This window comes from Rattus rattus, chromosome 9 (assembly GCF_011064425.1).
Source record: "Rattus rattus isolate New Zealand chromosome 9, Rrattus_CSIRO_v1, whole genome shotgun sequence".
NCBI classification, from domain to species: Eukaryota; Metazoa; Chordata; class Mammalia; order Rodentia; family Muridae; genus Rattus; species Rattus rattus.
The window spans coordinates 69,890,804-69,913,370 of NC_046162.1; the positions used below are offsets into that span (position 1 = coordinate 69,890,804).

The 22,567-nt window shown below is 49.1% G+C and overlaps 1 protein-coding gene across 1 annotated transcript in view; it reads left to right on the plus strand.

Annotated features, from left to right (window-relative positions):
- Rgs9 (regulator of G protein signaling 9) overlaps window positions 1–22,567 on the plus strand; it is a 72,771-nt gene that overhangs the window by 49,772 nt on the left and 432 nt on the right. Inside the window, exons 13-18 of the mRNA XM_032912662.1 lie at window positions 630–745; window positions 5,993–6,080; window positions 7,374–7,512; window positions 9,154–9,239; window positions 12,060–12,177; window positions 20,690–21,174. Of these exons, the coding sequence (XP_032768553.1) occupies window positions 630–745; window positions 5,993–6,080; window positions 7,374–7,512; window positions 9,154–9,239; window positions 12,060–12,177; window positions 20,690–21,174 (1,032 nt within the window). The remainder of the gene's footprint in view (window positions 1–629; window positions 746–5,992; window positions 6,081–7,373; window positions 7,513–9,153; window positions 9,240–12,059; window positions 12,178–20,689; window positions 21,175–22,567) is intronic.

A 22,567-nucleotide genomic window follows, 5' to 3' on the forward strand; every position in this document is an offset into this window, starting at 1 on the left:
AGGCATTTTTCACTTCCTTCTAAACTTTCAGAGTTTATCCACGCTGCAGCGGAAGTTAGCATTTCAGTTCTGTGTCAATGAAGCTCCCTGCGTGAATGTGCTTCCCGCACGCCCATCTGTCTGCGGAAGGACATTTGGGCTTTTCCCAAGTGGCAACTATCGTGACCAATGCTGTCACAAACATTCATGTACGTTTAGGGTGAAAGGGAAGTCTTGCTGAGTGACAGGTGCTGACTGGTAGCTGTGACCGCAGCATCCAGTGACCAGTACATCACTGGAGCTCTAACCTGGCTTGAAGGTGGCAGTCTGACCCTTCACAGATTGTTTTAGGACCGGGATCTTTTCCCTTGAAGGTTTTTGGGACAGGGATCCACTGGGTTGCGACTCTTCCTCAGCTCTGGGAGGCCAGGGGACTTGGAGGCTGTGTCCTCTTAGTAAGTGGTGACGTAGATTGTGTGTCTATGCAGAGGCCAGGGGCAGAGCAAAACTGAGATCAGGTGGAGACATTGGCCAAGGACCTCATGAAGGTCGGTAGAGGTTGATACCTATCAGGAAGGTTGGTAGGCCTGTCCATCACTCCCACCCCGTCTCCGAAGGAGTGCCACATTTACCAGTCAACATCCTTGCAGGGTGGAGGTCCCAACCAAGATGCGGGTGGAGCGATGGGCTTTCAACTTCAGCGAACTGATTCGAGACCCCAAGGGCCGGCAGAGCTTCCAGTACTTTCTCAAGAAGGAATTCAGTGGTGAGTTCTCTTTTCCGCCTTCCCTCCCTCCCCTCCCCTCTGTCCCTCCCCTCCCCTTCCCCCCTTCCTTCCGCCATCCTCTTCTCTCTCTCCCCTTCCCTCCTCTCTGAGACAGGATTGCATGTAGCCCAGGCTAACTCTGAACTCTCTATATAGCCAAAGATAATCTTTAAGTCTCGATTCTTTTGACTCCACATCCCGAGTGCTAGGACAACAGGCACGAGACACTCGACTTGCTGTTACAGGGTTCTGAAGATTGAACCCATGGCTTGGCGAGTGCTTGGCAAACACCCCAGGGACTATGCAGCCTCCCCAGCGTTATTTTTTAAAGCTATTCTCCCTTTGATGGCCAGTCTAGACTTTTAGGAGTTCCGCAGTGGGCGCTTCCATATCTTGTGGAGGCTTTGAAACAGGGTCTCTTGCTTTTCCAGGAGTAAGAGTTCAACCTGGGCCCAGACCTTCCTTTTACATGGGCTCAGAAAGTCACTGCGTTCTGGGGTAGGGATCGGGGGCAGGGGAGTGTTACATCCTCTCTACAATCTCCTTAGCCTCATTCACAATTGCCAGGGCTCCATCCCTTCTTGGCTTCCCTCATTTCGTTGCCAGAGTTCCCCTAACCCACTTCCCTGACCTGTGGTCCTCTACTCTCGCCAAGTACAGTCTCAGAGGTCAGAAAGCCAAACAAGTGGACAAGCTAGCTTCCCAGTTTCATTGGAAGCCCTGTTGCCTTTAGCTTCAAAGTTCTGCAGATTCAACTCAACCATGCATATCATCTCTCTCTCTCTCTCTCTCTCTCTCTCTCTCTCTCTCTCTCTATATATATATATATATATATATATATATGCCAACATGTATGTGTATACCATATGCCCATATGCATGCAGTGCCCATTGAGGCCAGAAGGGGCGCCATATCCCCAGAACTGGAGTTAGAGTCACAAAGGGTTGTGAGCAGCCATATGGGTGCTGGGAATTGAGCCCAGGGACTCTGGCAGAGGAGCCAGTGCTCTTAACTGCTGAACCATCTTCCAGCCCAGCATAGATAGCTTTAAACTCCTGTATACCCGGACCCAGGCCAGGGATGCCTATTTAATTAGATTGAGTTACAGTCGCTCTGGTCTTGAAAGCTCCCCAGGTGGTTGAAGTGTAACCTCTTGCCCGGGTTTCTTTCGAGCCTTCAGAGGATGTGGACTTCAGTGAAGGAGTTCTGTCTCCCAGTGTCTCATGCACTGAGAAACATCCAGGAGCATAATGAGGTCAGATTAGAACCAATTACACATTCGATTTCTTTGCCACTTTCACCGACATATTGGCTTTTATGCGATTTACTTCTCTGTCTGTCCAGGCCCATCACCGGGGAGCTTCATGACTGGGTTTGAGATTCCAAGGCTTATTACCCTAAAGCAGTTAGTCTGGGGACCTGCTCCTGAAGCAAATCATACTTTAGTCTGGATGTGCTTTAGTCTGGATGGCGGCCCCATACAGAGCATTGCATTAGAGCATGGCTTGCTGTAAATCATTCTCCCTAAACAAGCCTAATTCTGCAAATGTAATAACCCTCAAAAATATGGATGAACAGGAATGGGCTCCTAAGCTCCCAATGACTAAGTAGAAATGGTGCCATCTAGTGGACAGTACGTAAAATAGCATGCTGAGCTTCAGCTATCCGTCTCTTGATATCAGCAAGAAGCTAGAAAAATTTCCTTGCATCTCTGAATCTATATTATATAGCCAGTCTCCTGAGGAGACTCAGAAGGATTCATGTATGAACAGGGAATAGAAACCATCGGTTTTCTTATTTAATTAAAAACTTAAAATTTAGGTATGACCCGTATGAGATTCACTACTCCCCCCCCCCCCTTTAAATTGTAGTTTCATAACGCAGGCTATCCTCAGATTCACTGTGCTGCTGACGATGAATCTGAGGTCCAAATTCTCCTGCCTCTGTCTTCCAAGTGTTTGCTGCTGCTGCTGCTGCTGTTGTTGTTGTTTGGTTTCGAGACAGCAGGTCTCTGTGTAGCCCAGGCTGGCCTCAAATTGGCGGTCTTCCTGTCTTAGTGCCTGAAGCGTTGGAATTGTGTGGCCCACCACCCTGGGCTAAATCCAGTGACTTTGCTGTCTTGCTTGGTCTTCTGTGTTCACTGAGCCGTGTAGCTGCCAACACTAGCTAATTCTGTAACAGCTCAGGGAGAAACATCTTACCCACCGTAATTAATTCCCAATTCCTTCCGCACCCAGGCATGCTGCCCACTCCTCTCCTTCAGTCCCTGTGGATTTGGGCATTCCGAATTCTCTTGGGATGGGGACTGTCCAGTGTGGACCTTTTCTTACTCCACCTTCTACACTCTTCCATTGTCTGAGCACAGCACCTGTATTCACCCATCCGTTAGTTCATGGGGGTTTTAGGTTTTGTTTTTGTTTTTAAACTTGAGAGCATGGGTGTTTTGTTCGCAGGTATGTATGTACTCCGTGTGCATGTCTGGTACTCCCAGAGGCCAGGAGAGGTGAGCAGGCCCTCTAGAACTAGAGTTATATATAGATGACTGTGAGCCGCCACATAGGTGTTGGGACTTGAACCTGGATCCTCTGAAAGAGCAACAAATGCTCTTACCTGGGGAGCCCTCTCTCCAACTCTTGAATTTGGATTGTTTTGGCCTTGGGCTTTACAAATACTGCAGTGAACATTTTTATACGTGTTTTAAGGCGTAACATTTAATGTTTTGAAATGAGTGTGTATAAATACTCCTTGTGTGCATGCATGCATACGTGGGTGCTTGAACACTTGTCTACCACTGAGTGTAGAAGCCTGAGGGATTGACCCCAGGAGTCTGCTTTGGTTTTTCCTCTGTCTTATTCATCAGGTCAGGGGCTCTCAGTTGAACCCAGGTCTCACTGATGTGGCTAATCTGGCTATCCAACTGTCTCTACCTCCCCAAGGGTAGGATTACAGGCAGACTCCCATGGCCACATTAATTGTTTTGTTTTGTTTTTTTTTTTGACTTAGTTAAAAATGTGTAACAGAAAAAGTTACCATATTAACCATTTGAGTGCACTGTCTAGTGAGCAACAAGTGTATCCACATTTCTAGAACGTTTTCATCATCCCAAGTTGAAACTGTGTACTTAATTACTAACCTCCCATTCTCCCCAGCCCCCACCCCCAGTGACCACCATTTCAACTGCATGCCTTCCTGAGTCTGACGATTCTACGTTTCTCATGCAAGTGTAATCACAGGATTAGTCCCTTTGTGTCTGGCCTGCTTCACTTAATATAACCTCTGACCTACTCGGCATGCTATGGCCGTGAAGAGACACCACACCACAGCAACTCGTAAAAGAAAACATTTAATTGGCGCTGGCTGACAGAGGTTTAGTCCAGTACCATTATGGTGGGGCGCATGGTGGCATGCATGCAGGTAGTCATGGCGCTGGAGAAGTGACTGAGAGTTCTCTCAGGTAAGATCTCAGTCAGCCACTGGATTGGCAGTCAGGAGGAAGAGAGTGGCTCTGGGTGTGGAATGGGCTTTTTGAAATCTCAAAGTCGACCCCCAGAGACACACTTCCTCCAACCAGGCCACACGTCCTAATCTTTTCAAATAGTAATGTGCCCTGATGACCAAGTATTCAACTCTAGGATCCTACAGGGTGGGGTGGGGTGGGGTGGGGTGGGGGTGGGGCAGTCTCATTCAAACCACCACAATGTCTTCAAGGTTCATTTACGAAATGCTGTGTTCTAGCTTGCTTTCTAGAAGAGGGACTGGGCCCTCTCCTATAAATAATCAATCAAGAAAATGGCCCACAGATATAGCACAGGCCAATCTGATTGAGGCAATCCCCCCACACCCCCTTATCTGAGATTCCCCTCAGATAACTCTGGGTCATTTCCAGTTCGTAGCTGAAGCTAAGGGATTCGTTCATAGCAGATGTGTCTGTATTCCACGGGTGCTCCTCCTCTGTTTACCTGTTGTTTTTATGAATCATTGCTCGCTTAATTTAGTTATAAGGGATTAACTTTCTGTAAGCAAGGGGTGTGGATGTCGGATCAATAGATTACTGAGGAAAATAATTGGCCTGTGATTTCTGTCCAAAGAATGTTTGCCTCAGAAGTTAGGTGGCAAATTCTAGCTAGTGTAGAGCTGTGCACCTCTACCAGTCTGATATAACTGGGGCCTTTCGGGAAATACTGTGGAAGCTGAGGAGAAGGTCCTCTGGTCTATTAAATGGCACCACAGCACTGCGGAGTGTGAGTGTGTATGTACAAGTACACACACACACTCACACACATACACACCCATATGCTTGCACATACACACACTCACACTCACACACACACTCACACTCACACAGACATACTCACACACACATACACACACACACACACACACACACACACACACACAGAGGCACTGTTACTTGCTTACTGATGATACCATATTTATTTTCTCTGGTAGAATTGATACATGACATCATTAGAATCTTTGTAACAACACACCCTAATGCTTTTTGGGTTCAGCCAATCACTGGAGAGTGAATGTGAAATTAGGAAGGTATTAAGGATCTGGGGGGTCTTTTTTCTCTCTCTCTCAGTCTAGAGGAGCAAACTCCTTCTGATTCTCGTGACACTAAGTGCCCCTAATAGCCAGGCATCTTCTAAGCATCTGTTATCAGCTTTCAAACAGTCCGAGGACTTTTGGGCGAGCAGGCAGAAGTCACGTGGGCGTGAGACTCAGCCGAGTGTAGGAAGCTGTAGAGAGGAGTCCTACATTCTCATGAGCCTGTGTGAACTGTTCAGGAAGTGTTTGCCTCAGCTGACTTCTCGGCCAGAAAGAATATGGGAGCCGGTAAGATGGCTTGGTGGGTAAGGTGCTTGCCGCTCAGCCTGATGACTTCAGTTCAATCCCGGGGACCCACAGGAATGGGCTGTTAGGACTTGTGCCTGGAGGGCAGAATAGCATCCACACGGTGCGTGGATAAGTGCTTTACGCATGGTGGCAGCCAGTCCAGTTTATGGTAGAGGAGACTCATGACCAAACCATTGCTGGGACCCAACAATCCCCCACATCCCAGAAGTGAGACGTGGCCCCTTCTCTCAATCGATATGTAATAGTTTGATGTCCTGGTGCTCAGTGACTCAACTTGAGGGAAGATGCTCTCACCAAGTGAGTGGAGCCCACCTGACCTTTCTCTCCTCTTCCTTTCACTCATTTCCTGCCCGGCTTTCATTTTCATGAGCTGTCTTCCTTGTGCAGGGGAGAACCTGGGATTCTGGGAAGCCTGTGAGGATCTGAAGTATGGGGATCAGTCCAAGGTCAAGGAGAAGGCAGAGGAGATCTACAAGTAAGGCCTGGCAGAGTCTTGGGGAAGCTCCAACTCGTGCATGGGGAGGGAATGAGGATTGGGGGAGGTCCCATAACCTGGTGGCTGGCTGGGCTCTGGGCAGCACCAGCCATTGGATGCGCTGTGCCATAAATGCCTCCCTGATGTTCGAGAGGTTTGAGGGTTTCTCTGAACTAACTGAGTTGGATGGAGGAATTTTCCTATTCCCATGGGTGGGTGTCGAGGGATTATGAGAGCAAGTCATAGCAATTAGCGTGTGTGTGTGTGTGTGTGTGTGTGTGTGTGTGTGTGTGGTGTGTGTGTTGGGGAGGAGGGTAGGGATAACCTGTTTCACAGGCTATCTTAGACACAAGAGAGTGAAGGGAAGAGACATCTCCATGTGTGAAATAGTGATTCCAGTTTGGGGTGCAAGTATGAACAGGTCTCATTCCAGCCCCCACTCACCTGCTCTAGTATCAGTGTGAGTCTTTCTGACCCGTAGCCCGGGAGACATCCCTGTGCCAAACCCCACACAGAGCTACAGGACTTGAGAAACTCAGCCTACCTTGGGGTTGCTGGCCTGGTTGTTAAGATGGTCACCCCATGGGAGCTGGGGTTATGGCTACCCACCCTCTCGAGTCAACATTAGAGATTCATATCAAACTTGTCTAGCCTGGGCTATGGGAGAGCAGAGGTTCCAGAATGCCACTTTAGAGGTGTCTGTACCTGGCTTCAGGTTGGCCCTAGGGTGGAGGTGAGAAAGGCGGAAGGTTAAGCGGTTAAGCTCAAGGTGGACTTTTTAAAAAATATTTAATTTTTATTTGTATGTGCACGTGTGAATATGTGACTGTGTGTGTGTGTGTGTGTGTGTGTGTGTGTGTGTGTGTGTGTGTGTATGTGTGTGGTTGACAAGGTTTCAAGGTTCAGAAGGGGGGTCTGGATTACCCTGGAGCTGGAATTACAGGCAGTTGTGAGCCATCCAGTACTGGTTCTGGGTATTGAACTCTTGGTCCTCTGCAAGAACAGTTAGTGCTCTGTTGAGCTATTTCTCCAGTCTCCTTAGAAGTTGATTCTCCCTTAAGTTGCAAAGGCCTCGGACACCCCAGTCCACCCCTCCAGCTTCTGGCTCTCTCTTCTAGAACATCAAGGTTAATTATTCCATTCTCAAGTTGGCAATGGTCATAGCTGGCATTTGGGAAAAGCTGACTGACATCCAAAGTTTAAACTCTTCAGCGTCTCCTGAAGTCCGCGTGGGCCTTTTGTACCTGTGCACCTCGGGTATCTCCTTTGATGGACAGTTCCCTTCCCCTGCAGGCTGTTCCTGGCACCGGGTGCAAGGCGATGGATCAACATAGACGGCAAAACCATGGACATCACCGTGAAGGGGCTGAGACACCCCCACCGCTATGTGTTGGACGCGGCGCAGACCCACATTTACATGCTCATGAAGAAGGTAGGCAGGGGGTGCTGAGGACGCTCAGTGGCCAGCCCCATTCACAGTAACCAGGAAAGCTCCTTAGACGTGGGAAAGGGGAGGTGACGTGGATACATGTGGATACTTTGTTGCTAGTTGTAGGAGACAGGACTGCCCGCTGTTTCCTCTTCTCATCCACCAGCCTAGACCTTCTTTGAGCGCTCCCCCCCCCCTCAGAAAATCCCCATAGAAACTGTATCTTTGGGCTCCTCAGGCTGTAGGTATGTTGCAGGTGGTATCAGGAAGACAGATTAAGGTAATTGCCCAGAGCTGTTGAAAACTTATGGGGCAAGACATTTGTCCTCAAAAAGATCCCGAGGGAGGCTCCTCCAGCGTCAGTTCTCAGCACGGGTGGAGTTAGGATGCCAGCTCCTACGCTGACAGATCCAGATGCCTGGCTCTCCGACTTCACTGTGGATGGTCACAGTTCTCAGGGCCCTGATCAAACATAATACTGGAGGGTTTAGCGTCGAGACTGTTCAGTGCAGTTGCAGGTAAACCTCGTGAGAATCCAGGTAGCTTCTGGATCATTGCGAAATGGAAAGGGGGAAAAGGCTTCCAAGGACTTGTTGTGAGTAAAATAAGAAGACTCTGAGAGAAAATCACTTTCTGAAAAGTATTCCAAGAAATTAATTTTTGTGTGTGTGTGTGTGTGTGTGTGTGTGTGTGTGTGTGTGTGTGTGTTTGCATCACCAGCACCCCACATCCAAAGCTGGAAGGCAGAGACAGGAAGGTCCCAAAGGGTTTGCTGGCCAGGTGAGCTGAGGCAAGTGAGCTCCAGGCTCAGCAAGAGTCTGCCTCAAAAGTAAAGTGGAGAATGACGGAGGGAGACGCTCAGTGTGGACCACTGCCTGCATGTGCACAGACGCCCAAACCCTCCTGCCACACACGTAGACGAGCTGGGATGAGGCTGAGGCACCTCGCTAAAGGAGTGCTGTATGTCTGCAGTCTCTAGGAGCTAATACATCTTTGAGATGCTAGGTTGCTGTGGCGGGCATTCCCTGTGTTAGTTGCCAGTGGAGTTTCCAGCTGCCTAGGAGGTTCCAGACAACTGGGGAGCAACTTCCCTACCCTGCTCAGATCCTAGGAATCATTGCCCCAAGAACTGCCTAAATCCTGATCCTTTCAGTATTTTGTACTGTAGCATCTTCCTTTCTTCCCCAAACACCAGGCAGAAATGGGTATGAATGGGGTTAGAAGTGGGCTCCATCTCCATGGCAACTAAGGGTGGGAGGTTAATGCCATCTTATCTCTTGTTAGCCTCAGCACAGGCTCACAACTCTGAGGATTTTAGTGATGGGGGATGAATATGGATTGTGGTCCTAAAGACTCGGGTGATTGTCCCATCCTTCCGGTTCATAATTAGGCAGGACCGGGGTGGTCCCAGGAATATGGAGTTCTCTGGGAGAATTTGACATTGCCTGGTCTTGGGTGCCACACCCGAGAGCCACTGCTCTCAACACCTCCCTAAACACCCCGAATTCAAAGAGACCGATTCCCTTAACATGGCTGTCCCACCAGGGAAGAGCTCAGAAGTGCGGGCAGCAGCACGTTGCACTCTGCCTGGCAGAGCACATACAGAGTAGCTCATTGCCTCCGCTCTGCTCTTGTCCCCCCCAGGATTCTTATGCTCGCTATTTGAAATCTCCGATCTATAAAGAAATGCTGGCCAAAGCTATCGAGCCACAGGAAACCACCAAGAGAAGGCAAGTGGAATGTCTTTAATCGCTGGCTGCCTGCTGTTCACTTGAGAGACGGCGAGGCTCTCTTTCCTGGAATGGCTGGAGCGGAGCGATTTGCTTGATGACAATGTTGGGGGCTGGAAAGGCTTGTGCGGTGAATGAGTGCCTCATTTGCTTAGAAATGCCCTCCAGCAAGATTCCCCTAGTAATTGCCTCCGGTATGTTAAGTTTTGTTTCTCTGGAGGGCCCTGGTTATCAGACCGACAATTATGAGCATCACGAATGGAAATCTGATTTTGTTGCTGTTGTTGTTTTGTTTTACTACCCCACCTGTCTACCACCAAATCTATGAGTAAGAATTAATTAGGGTCCGCCCTTGTAGCTCTGTTGTTTTAAGACCAGAGTGGGGGCATTTCACACTGAGAGAAAATGCTCGGCGGGAGAAGCAAACAGTAATACTCCCCAAGTGTTGGAATCTCTGGGGACTACCTTCTAGAAATCCCTTAACTAGCTGGACATTTCTGTCCCCTCATCTTATAGAGACACCGGGTCAGTGGATGATGCCACATTCTGAGGAGCAAATTGAACTCTTTTTTGGGGCGGGGGATAAGGATTATTTAAAGATTTAAAGAGTAAGGAATAACGGTTTGAACAAGGCTGTGAAACTCTGCCAGAGTATTTTTTGATTTTCGGACCATGTTCCCCCAAGCCCCCATGGTTAAGGAATATTCCTGTTTGTTTAACTGATGCTGGGGCCAATTCCAGCATCTTCGGTCAACCTGAAAGCGGGCGTGGGTGGGGCGGGGACGGGTGGGAAGGCGCCAGACTGTCAAAGGAGTTTGTGAGAGAATATGCTACCCTGTTTTTGAGGATGATAGTTCACTGAGAGGAACACGGGCTTGTGGCAGTGTTCCAGGGTTACAGAGAAAGGAACAAAGTCTAGTGGCGCTGGGGACTCGAATAGAGAGCCACAGTAACCCAGAAATCGTGACAGAGATGAACTGGGGTCAGGATAGGAGATTGGTTGTCTCATGCTCCTGCCCTAACGTTTTGTAAGTTGGGGTAGGCATGAGAATTCAGAGAGGATCATTCTTGGACAAAACTGGGTCCTTGAGTGCCTGGGATGTCAGGGACCCCTGCCGGAGCACTTGACTTTGGACATCACAGTCTGGCGGTGATATCCCTGTTGTGAGTGAGATCGGTGTGAATGCTCAGACATTGTGTCCCTTGACTTGTGTCCAGGTGGGGCTGCAGGGGTTGGGAATCCATCCCATGGCTCTCAGGTATAAGGGAATCTATTAGAAGTTAAGGCACAGACCTTCTTTTTGGCAGAGTTGACAGCATAGCTGGTGCCCAGTTCTTAGAATGAGCATCCTACCTCCTTGGTTCAGAGGCAAGGGGTCTGGGGGCTCAAGGAGAAATTAGGGGTAGGTCCTGGATCTTTAGTCTGTTGTTGCTGCAGAAATGCTAGCTCCCCAAACCTTTGTGGGCCCCTGAGGCTGTATGTCTCAGCTCCATGCCTTAAGCTCTTAAAACCTTGCCCTGGCCCCTAGGTTGTGGTAGTCAGTTTGGTCACAGGAATCCATGCTGGCTTTGGAACAGATTTCTCATTCATCCCGAGATATGGCATGTGGGAAGGGTGACTGCAGCCTATTACCTACTTACCCTCTCAGGAAATGGCCACTGAGGCCCAGCCCTCTAGGACAGCCCAGCTTTCTCTGTGTGTGCACATGTGTGTGAAGACCAGAGGACAACCTTAGGTGTTAGTCCTCCCACCCCAGCATTTCTTTGTTTTGTTTTTGTTTGTTTGTTTTTTGTTTTTTGGGGGGCTAGAACCTCTCACTGGCCTGGAGCTAATTCGTTAGGTCAGGCTGGGTGACTCCCAAGCACCCCAGTGTTCCACATACTTCTCTCTTCCCAGCCCTGGGATTACAGTCCTGCATTTCATCTAGGCTCCGCCACACCGTTACCTGGCAACAGCCAGGCGTGCCTTTCTCACTGTAAAAGGGGCTCCTTGCCCCCTTCTCATTCTCTTGCTCTTCCTTCCTCTCTCCTCATTCTCCTCCCCTTCTCTCTCCACCCCAACCTTTCTGCCTTTCTCTATCTTTACTCCCTCAACTCCCCTCCCCATGCTCTAACTAAACTTTGTTCTATACTCTACCACTGTGTGGCTGGCACCTTAGGACGAGGCCCCCCCTTAGCACGGGCCCCCTTAGCCTGGGCCCGCAGAGGCACCCCTTCCCCTACACCATACCGCACCTCTTCCAGACATATCCCTGGCTTCTTTTCCTTCTTTTTATAAAACACAACACTAACCACCACCCCAGTTTTTGTTTGTTCGTTTGTTTTTATATGGGTTCTGGGGACCAAGCTCTGGTCCTTATGCTGTCAAGGGAGCTATCTCCACGCCCTTGGAGCTTGGCTTTTTAAACAAGTTCTCGGAACCCTTCTTTCTTCTTCCTCAAGACTCGAGCTCTCAGGTGCCTGTCCCCCAACCCCACCATGTCCTCCTGCTTCTTTGACGATCTTTCAGAGATCACGTTGAGATCTTGAAGATCTTGCCACGATGTAACAAGTCGATCACCCATCACAGCAGAAGGTGTCTCTGTAACCATTATCACCGTCCAGAGAGTCTTCCTCGTGCCTCCCCTGAAGTCTGGTGTCATTTATACTCACTATGGTCCCAGCTGTTGGGCTGTGGTTCTGAAGGTCTTGGAAGGTCACTGGGAAAATGAGGGGACCTGTCCAAGCTCTAACCTTCTAGCCCAACCTCCCCCAGGCTTGTCGGTGCCACTGGGCAAGTGATATGGTTTCCTACCAACCACCCGCCTATCTTCTTTATAGCTCCACCCTCCCTTTTATGAGACGTCACCTACGCTCCAGCCCAAGCCCTGTCATTCTGCGGCAGCTGGAAGAAGAAGAGAGAGCTCGAGAGGCAGCCAACACCGTGGACATCACCCAGGTCATGAGCAAGCTGGACCGCAGGAGCCAACTCAAAAAGGAGCTGCCTCCTAAATGAATGTCTGCTTCCTGGGGTTGGGGTGGGGATCATCGTGCACTTCAGAGAGGCACTTACACCTCCCCCCAAAAAGGATTAGTGTTCAGAAGGTTCATGCTTTTGTCAGCAAAATGTAGGGTTCGGAAGGGACTTCCCAGATCAAGAGTTACCCGGCTTTGTTTTCCTCCCCTCAGGTCACAGAGTTAGTGGCAGTGCCCGCCCACCTTGCTTTAGGGAGCTCATGTGTGAGAAGCATAGGAGAGAAGACATGGTGCGTCTCCTTATCAGGAAACTGGCCCTGCACCCTCCAAGGCTACTGTTCCCAGGCGCGTGTATTTAGGATAGCGGTGTGAAACGTCTCACCCCATCTCTCCAATCTAGATGCCATTTCTGAAGCAACTTGTGATCCCTCCACATGGCTCTTTTAGGCCTTTCCCTGGCCTCCCCTGCTTTACCTCTCTGCCCAGGGAGAGACTCCGCTCCTAGTGAGCTTGTTCTTAGCCATAGTTACTTCTTTTCTTTCTATTTTCCCATAATGTATGGATAAATAGTTTATAGGACTGAAAGACATGGTCCAGAGGAGACGAGGAGAAATGTCCTGTTGACGGTATCTTGAGGTTCAAAGAAGAAAGGCAGTGATGTTGGGACCAGCGGGGAGGATGGTGGATAGCAGATAGATTTCTGGCAATATTTTCTAGATTTTGGAACTACCTTTCTCTATAGCTATAGACTATGCTACCACAGCATTCAGGGAAGAGGGCAGCTCAGTCCGTGACTTCCAGTCCCAAAAGGGTATTTTTGAAGATGAATATCTCCCTAATTATGCAAAAGAGAATGAGACCAGTGTAAGAGAGCAGTCTTCTAAGGTGGGAACTCACACTTTCCACACACTTACTGAGTACCTACTGTGTGTGGGGCTTGGATGAGCAAAAGCAGCACTGTTCTTCTCTTATAGAGCTTGTGGTTCAGGCCTGACAAGAGAAGGTAAGCTATCAGGCAGCCTCGGTGGCACAGCGGCGGGCCACGGAATTGAGCAGCATGCTGTAGGGAGCATTTATTGTTCATGTGGATGGGGTCGTCTCCGTGGCCCCGTGGTTCTTGGCTTGGTCTTCCCCTATGTCTGGAGTTTGGCTTACAGAAGCTTAAGCTGGAAGAAACAGGACACGTCTGCTCTGTTTCACGTGCCTCATCCTCCAACAGCCCTGACTAGGCGTGGTCTTAGGTGGTGGCAGAATTGCAAGGGACAAAATGGAGATGCATGCCTATGGCTTCCTATGGTCTCACCCATCTTTTCTTAGCCAGAGAAAGTCACAAAGTCCTCTTAGATTAAAGGAGTGAGGAAACGGGGTTAGGGATGCAGATGGCTGGGTCGAGTGTTTGCCTTGCATGCATAAAGTCATGGGTTCAATCCCTGTCACCATAGAAAACAAACATGGTGGTGCACACCTGTAGTTCCAGACCTCGGAAGGTGAAGACAGGACTATTATGAGTTCAAGGTCATCCTTATATGCATAATAAATTTGAGGCCAGCCTGGGCTCCATGAGACCCTGTGTCTAAAGAGGGAAAAGGAGTAGGGAAATAGACTCTATTCTTTTTAGTAAAAATATGTCAGAGACCCATTGAAAAATATGTGGATACAGGAAGTGTATAGAATTGAGTTCACTGTAGTAACTGTTAACTAAAAACAGGATAAAACCTGTTGAATAGGTTATGAAGGAAACGGGTATGATACCATGATAAGGAAGTTGTGTCTTATGACTCTTTGAAACAGTGACAGAGGAACAGAGGATGAGAAAGAATTGTCACAGGATGTGGACCAAGCAAGGAGAGAGGGATTAAAAGGACAAAGCCCGGGTGTGGGAAATGGTTCAGAGTGAACTGAAAAGTCAGGTGGATGGAGTCTGGCGAATGATGAAGAAATGGCACAAGACAAGGAGCTAGGTGGGCGGGACTAAGAGAGGTGGGCGGGGCCAGGTCACTCAAGACTGTCCAGCCAATACAAGTAGTTTGCCATCATTGGTTCCATGCTAGCAAGATAATACCAGCCCCAAAGGGGAGAACAAGCATTTCCAAAGTTCACAAGTTACTCTGAGGTGGCACCAAGAGACGTGTTTTTAAAAAACTATTCTTTTGGGTATTTATATTGGAGTTCCCCAGCAGAAGCTTCGGGTTATAAACTGAGTGATATAAGGAGAGGGACAAAAATCTATCTTCCCTCTTGGAGTCTAGTGCCCAAGACCTAGCAAGCTCTATACTTGTGTGTCACATGATTGGATTGGTGAATGAATGAATGAATGAATGAGTGAGTGAATGGATGGTTGGATGGATGGATGCATGGATGGGCCCTGGTCCCAGTTCTAACGCAAGCCATGTAGTCCAGAGCAACTCACAGCGCCTCTTCGCTCCCTACTCATTTATGGAAAGAGAGAGACTGTCTCAAGATCACTTCCAAAACTGGGGTACCAATTTGACTTGAATATTTAGAATAGGAGGAGGAAATTTAGGTAATTTTTAAAAATTTACATTAAAACAACCATAAATATATTATGAAATAGAATGCAAGATGCGCATGAATTTTTAAGGCCAACGTTGGAGACATCAAAGTCATTTCGTGCTTGGCTATGCAGGTTCAGGCGCTGGCCCCCTAAGACTCCTGGGGGATGCATGTTTACCCAGCTCTCCTGCTGTTTGGCCTACTTAAGTGGGAAAGTTGGGGAAGCATGAAGCCAGAGAATGTTTGCTGTCCCTTCTAATCAGTCCACATGAGCTGAGATCACGCCAGCAGCATGGCGGAACCAATGAGTTTGTCATGAGCTACTCAGGGCTCCACTGCCCAGATCCTATTCATCCTTGGTCTCTCCATTTTGCCACCCCACTCCCCATCACCTGTGCTTCTCAAACCCGTCATTCTCTGAAAGACAACAGTGTGTTGTTTCGGGTTCTTTCCCACATATATGGGAATCTACTCAGCGTTGGAAGTACAAGGTCCTAGGATCGGTGAGAGTCACGGGCGGTAGAGTGGGTGAGCATTCTCTACTCAGTGAATGAAAATATAGAGATCTGAACATCATCCAAACGATAGGTACAAGATGGCAACAATTGATAATCCACAAAAAGGAGGAGGAAGAGGAAGAGGAAGAAGAGGAGGATAGAGGGAGAGTAAGAATGCATGCAAATATATATAATTTAGTTTTGAGACAAGGTCTTAATATGTAGCTCTGACTGAATTGGAACTCACTATGGCTACTGGAGTGGCCTTGAACTCACAGAGCTCTGCCTGCTTCTGCCTCCAAAGTGCAGGGACTAAGGGTATGTACCACCGCAAGTGGCTCTTAAAGAGCAGTTTTCTTTTTTTAAAAATAAGGATCAGTAGAAGATTATGGGAGATAAAAATGTGCAAAGTGGTCTTTGTGCTCCAGGGGTTGATGCTGTGTGGGTGCGAATGGCTATACCACGAGCCATGGTGTGACTAGGGATTTGTCTGTGTTTAAAGCTTAAGCCAGAGTAGGGAGAGAATTGTTTGGCCCGAGAGAAGCTTTCAGAAGCTGTGCCATCAGAAGATGTGTCAGGCTTAGGTTAGGTATGGTGGCACACACCTTTAAACCCACACTTGCCCGTGCAGACTTCTATGAGTTAGAGGCAGGCCTGCTCTACATATGGCTTCCAGGACAGCCAGAGATGCACAGTGAGACCCTTTCTTAACAAACAGAAAGAACAAACAAACAAAAGTAGGCTCGGGCTCCAGCACCAGTTTTCTTCTGTGCATCACAACCACTCAGCCTCCCACATGCTCTTCAGGCTCTGTTACAGGCCAAGCATGGTACAGATGCTGCAGTCAGGAACTGGGGTGTGGGGACAGGGGTGAGGAGAAGAGAGGAGAGAGGCACCTATTGCCTACTTACGGTTAACAGGAAAGACAAGAGTGTGGGCAGTTAAATTATAGGGAAGCCCCATGATGCTTTGGGAAGTCACATTAGGAACCACTAGCCTGTGGAAGAGTAAAGACTTTAAGGTGACTAGAGAGGCCCTACAGTAGGTAGCTGATGTACGTGGCTAGGACCAATGGGTAACCTGGATTACCCATCCTGGAAGGCTCTATTTATCATCCAGCTCCCAGGACTTCATATGTCTGTGTGGCCTCCATGTACCTCAACTCCAAGCTTCAGCTCTTCCCTTCTCTCATTCCTGCCTCACCTAAATGTCAGAGCCTGGGTCTGATAGTGTTGTCTCAAGATCTATAAGGAGATTCACAGGCTTGGTGGCTAAGGGGCCAGATATTCTTTTCTAATTCTTAGGTGTTAAAAAGCATCCGTGGCTGCTGCCACAGCTCTAAAGGGGTCAATGGCTCCTGCTAAGTTGCTACCATGGGCAAAGCTAACAGCAGCCCCTCGGGGCCCATTTGTATCTCAAATGGCACATACTCAGATAATGTTATTACTGTGTTTAAATCACTACAATAACATTTATTATGTCATGTTCTCAGACAGCATCTCAATTTCTTAATGGAGGAATTTAACCACACCACAAGCTTCTCTGCCCACGATGGCTAACTATGCTAGATTATATTATTTTCCTAAGGTTATGGGCTGTCCTTTGTAGAGTTCTATTTTCCTGTTTGACTTTTACAGAAAACATTGCTTTCATTATGGGTATTAAGTAAAAGACCCAAGAGCCATGGGCAGGAAAATAAGAGTAAAGTACTTAGAATCATGGCCGACACATCAGAAACGCTCAACAAATACTGATCGCTGCTATTTTGTTACCATCAAAACTATCACCCTTACCATCACTACTGTCAACATCATTATCGCAACTATTACTATCATCGACGTCTTGTTATCATCATCACCACCTCAATCACCATCACCATCCCAATCATCATCATCACCCCAGTCACCATCTCTGTCACCACCCCAATCATCATCATCACCCCAATCACCATCACTGTCACCATCCCAATCACCATCACCATCACCTTGCCATCACCACCAGCATCATCACCAACCCAATCACTGTCACCGTCAGTACCATTTCCATCGTCATCACCATCATGGTCATCATTGTCACCATCATCACCATCATCCTGTCACTGCCATTGTAACAATCCCCACCACCATCACTCTCCACCACCATTCCCACCATCCTCACCATCAGAATCAACATTACCATCACCTCCACCACCACCAGCACCACCACTTCCATAACAGAAGCAGCACCATCATCACCGCTGCCACCACGATCACCACCACTCCTCTTACCACCATCATCACTACAATCCCTGTATGCTTCGCAGTCTTGAAGTGAGCAGCTGCTCTCTTCTGTCAGTGACCTGTTATTCTTTCTGGTTTACGTATAAACTGAGGCGGATTCAAATCATTATCATCCCAAACTGTCTTATCTCTCTGTTGAATCAGTGTCCTCTGTGCTCTCTAGACAGCATTCGGTTATGTGTGAGGTATTGTATCCTCTAATTACAGCTTCTAAGGACTCATTAGTAATAATGTTGGGACCAACAGACCAACAAGTTCTGTGACTGAAGTGAGGGCCAGTCCCAGCTTAGGACGGTCTTGCACTAGACTGTGTTCAGTGGGATGGGTAGCCAAGAAATGATGGGGTCACCTAAGTTGTCTTTTATGGGACCAGCTTTGCTTGCTCTTGGAGAAGAAGGGAAGGGGTCGACAGGAAGAGACTGAAGGGTGGCTGGGTCCTTGCATGCTGGACATGGCCACCGGTCTTTGACTTCTCAGCTAGATTCTGATGGACGCCGAACCATCTGCTCTGTCTTCCATTAAAAACTCTGATTTCTTCGTGTGTCTTCCGTTAATGTGCTGCCTCATTTCATGCTCCTGCGGTCCCTCTCTCTTGCACAACAATAAAAAAAAAGGAGCTGCTCGCACCAGCTCTAAGCCAGGTTCTACTTTGTCTGTGTCCTGTCGCATTTCTGCGTTCTGCACCACTTGTCTTGCACGCCGCTGCTTCGCTGCTCATATCATCGGTTAGAAGGCGCATGAACTGGAGGGCTGGCTTACGGAGCGCAAGCCCGGGCCTTCACGGGAAGGAAGAGAGTGGAAACACATGGTTTCCTGTGAGAAAGAGCTAGGGGAGAAAAAACTGCCCTGCATCAACTAGGAAAGTGGCCATTTGCCCAGGAGAGGCCATCTCAGGCCAGGTAAGTGACGAAGAGAAGACAGTGGCCAACGTTTAGTTCTAGGTTCTAGGAAGGGGTGAGATGGGGAAGGGAGAGAGAGGGAAGGAAAGAGGAGGAGAAAGGAGGAGTCAAGCCACACAGTCTCCGTTAAGTTCCTTTATCTCCAGGAGCCTCAGACTTCTTATCTGTAAAGCGGGGTGATCTCTGGAGTTCATGACACATTCCAAGGCAGAGAGGTTCAGATGCACTTAGTAGGCACCTTACCCAACCCTCTTCCTCTCTCCTCTCTCTTAGTTCAATTCCAGGACATAGAAACTACACAGGCACTGTGATGGCCCACACACATTAATAGGGACAGCAGGGGCTGTTGGGTCACACAGCGAGGCTCAGAAGCACATCTTGTCATTGTCTTAATTTCCTAGTGCTGGGTAACAAGTGAGGTCGTTCTGCTCAGCTGCCCTAGACTGACTCTACACTGGGCCTGGGTTGTTCGAATGACCTTGAGAGCGGGCCTCACTCTGAAGTCAGTCACCTCCTGCCCAGGGCTCTAGCAGCCCCCTTCAGTCTTAGGGTCTGAGCAAGACCTCTGTGTGGCTGTTGCAAGGAAGGTCTGTCCCTTATCGTAGTTCTTTATGGACCTCTCTTGGAAGCAGTAGTGGTTCAGCTGTCCCTAAGACACCACCCACCTCTCCTCGGGGCTTCTGTTCATGCCATGCTCGCCTGTGGTAAATGCCTACAGCAGGCCTTCAGAAGGGACCCAGCAGCCCACACCAATTGACCCTCCTCCGTGACCTACAAAGGAAGAGGTAGCGGCAGTGAGGAGCTCAGGGAAACCTCTGCCTTAACTTCCTTGCTTAACTTGGAAAAAAGTTCCTTCAGGTTCCCTGAGCTGAAGAAAATGCCACACCCTCCCGTTCTGCACCAACACTCTGAACTCTGGGGCCATGATGGCTGGGACAATGAGGTCCTTCCTTTTTCTCTGCTGAATCACAGAATCAACTCCTCCTATAGAACTGCTTCTTTCCTGTGAGCTCCTCAGGTTCTCCCCTCAGTTCCCAGGCTGAAAGGGGTGCCTGGGCAGGTGCTAGTATTGGAGCCCCTAACACTTTGCCAGGGTGGACACAGGTGGGTGTGGTCTCAGGTGTGGAGGCTCAACAGGGCACCAGTTGCAGGACTCCCCATTTGCACTGATCAGTTAACATTAAACTGTTGCAGCTAAATGTCTGGGTGCGGATGGCTCAGTGGGAAAGCACTTGCCTAGCGTGGGCAAAGTCATGAGTTCAATTCCCAGCAGAACACACACACACACACACACACACACACACACACACACACACACACCAAACAACAACAAAATAGTGTCAAATCCTCCAGGTCTAAAATGATGGTGTTCGACGAAGAGGTGACTTGGGGGTAGGAGGGACAAAAGCTTCTGGAGATTTGATTTGAGGGGTAATCAAGTTTAGCAGGGTCACACCCCAGCATCCCAGGACTGGAAGAAAGTCAGTTTGTGGTAGATGGATTCTGGTAAGAGGTGTTTGTATGGCTGGCTGTGCCACTGTCACAGGTCCCTCAGGGTAACCTTTTCAATCGATCCCTCCTGGAGGCACCCAGAACAGGTTGGGATCATTGGAAGGAGATTGAGTTAGATGAGAATAGTCTGTAAGAAGATCTGGTTAGATGAGGATAGCCCATCAGCCCTAGTGGCTAGAAGGAGATTGAGTGAGATGAGATAAGATTGTAAGGAGCTCAAATTAGATGAGGATAGCCCATCAGCCCTAGTGGCTGGAAGGAGATTGAGTGAGATGAGATAAGATTGTAAGGAGCTCAAATTAGATGAGGCTAGCCCATCAGCCCTAGTGGCTAGAAGGAGATTGAGTGAGATAAGATTGTAAGGAGCTCAAATTAGATGAGGATAGCCCATCAGCCCTGGTGGCTGGAAGGAGATTGAGTGAGATAAGATTGTAAGGAGCTCAAATTAGATGAGGATAGCCCATCAGCCCTGGTGGCTGGAAGGAGATTGAGTGAGATGAGATAAGATTGTAAGGAGCTCAAATTAGATGAGGCTAGCCCATCAGCCCTAGTGGCTAGAAGGAGATTGAGTGAGATGAGATAAGATTGTAAGGAGCTCAAATTAGATGAGGCTAGCCCATCAGCCCTAGTGGCTAGAAGGAGATTGAGTGAGATGAGATAAGATTGTAAGGAGCTCAAATTAGATGAGGATAGCCCATCAGCCCTCGTGGCTGGAAGGAGATTGCGTTAGTTGAGATTAGCCTGTCGGCCCTGACATGCCTCCTTACTGAACCTCCTTTTCTCCTTTCCCACAGCCAGGTCAGCACTTGGCTCCCAGCCCTCACCTGGCCGTGTACACAGGGACCTGCGTGCCTCCCTCTCCCTCCAGCCCCTTCTCACCATCCTGCCGCTCGCCCAGGAAGCCCTTCCCTTCCCCAAGTCGCTTCATCCGGCGGCCCAGCATTGCCATCTGCCCCTCGCCCATCCGAGTGGCCCTGGAGGGTTCTTCAGGGCTGGAGGGCAAGGGGGAAGCCAGCTGGTCTGGTGCCAACCCTGGGCCCCCAGTCACTGAGGGCGGCGAGATCTCTGTAGACCGCTCACGACCACACGGCCAGCCCAGGGCCCCGCTCAAGGCCCGCGCCGCCCTGTCCCTTGGCAGGTTTCTGAGGCGGGGCTGTTTGGCATCACCAGTTTTTGCCAGGCTCTCACCGAAGTGCCCTTCTGTGTCACACGGGAAGGTGCAGCCTCTGGGGGACATGGGTCAACAGCTGCCCAGGCTGAAACCCAAGAAAGTAGCCAAGTAAGAAGCTGGGGGAGGGGCTGTTGTGCGCATTGTGGACAGTGTGTGTGGGTGTGGGTGTGGGTGGGGTCTGTGGCTTCATGCCAATGATGGGGGCACAGGGCTGAAATGAGGACTGTGGAGACCAGTCAAAAGTAGCCTAATTATATCTCTAAGCGACCAAATGCCCCCCAAACCCAGTCCCATCATCTCTCCCTCTTCCGGAGATGGGAAAGAGACAGGAGTCTTTTTATTTCTTTTTTTTTTTTTTTTTTTTTTTTGGAGCTGGGGACCGAACCCAGGGCCTTGCGCTTCCTAGGCAAGGGCTCTACCACTGAGCTAAATCCCCAACCCCTTTTTATTTCTTTATCTGTCCATTTCACACGCATTTGAAAGGGGCTTCAACACTGACCACAGGCTATCTTGTCCCCAAGACATGATTCCCCAGGGACTCCAACCCTTTCTTAAACCTTAGGTGTCATGGCCTTTTTGGTTCTCACTGACACCTGCCTGCTCTCCTAAAGGGCCTCAAAAAGATATTGGTTCCTGTGGTGGTTAAAGTCATGAGTGTCAGCTTCCGAGTCTGAAATCTGAGAACCCCAAGTGCCCCGAGGCAGCTACTGTGCACACAACACAGCAGAGGCCTAGAGGGTGTTTGGGATCCACAGTGTGCTGGGATTTACAGTGTGCCCCAATCCACAGCTGAGGGGGGGCACTCAGAGGCACCCCCAAACCAATCGACACAATCCTACAGTTGGCCCTGCCTGGGTTCAGAGAAAGAAAGGTTATGCAGGAGCCTTAGGTTGCTATGGAGACCCGGAGAGCATGGTCTCTTCAGTGCAGTGAGTGTGGGGACAGCAGGGAGCACTGGCCAATGTCCCCTTCTTGCCTGTGGCTTGGAGGAGTAGGAAGGGAGGTTGGATCTGTTGCTTTAGGAAATGATGAGGATGAGTTTGTCGATTCTCCTCAGCTGGCCCTGCTGGGAGAATGTTCTAGCTGCATGGCTACTGTTCCAGTTCACATATGGGCATGGAGCTTTGAAAAGGCTTCCTTTCCAGTGTCCCCAAGAGACAGTTTAAAGGGGTTGAGGATTACGTGCTGGTATGTCAACACTGATTTAATCAAAACCATAAAGACTGAAAACCCAAATATGGCGTATTTGGGATTGTCCTTGATTCAACAGAAAGATATAAACTCCAGTTGAAGGAGTCCCCAGAGCCAGCGGCTGCAGACGCCACTCTGGGTCAGTGTCTGAGGCATGCTCGTCCTTGGGACTCTCGCGATCACGTGATCGTGATTGCCTGTCTCCCGGCGATCACATGGGGATTACCTGCTGTTCCCGTTCAGCCTCTTCACTAGGTTTTTCTTTTCTTTTTCTTCTTTTTTTTTTCCCTGTGTGTGTGTTTGTGTGTCT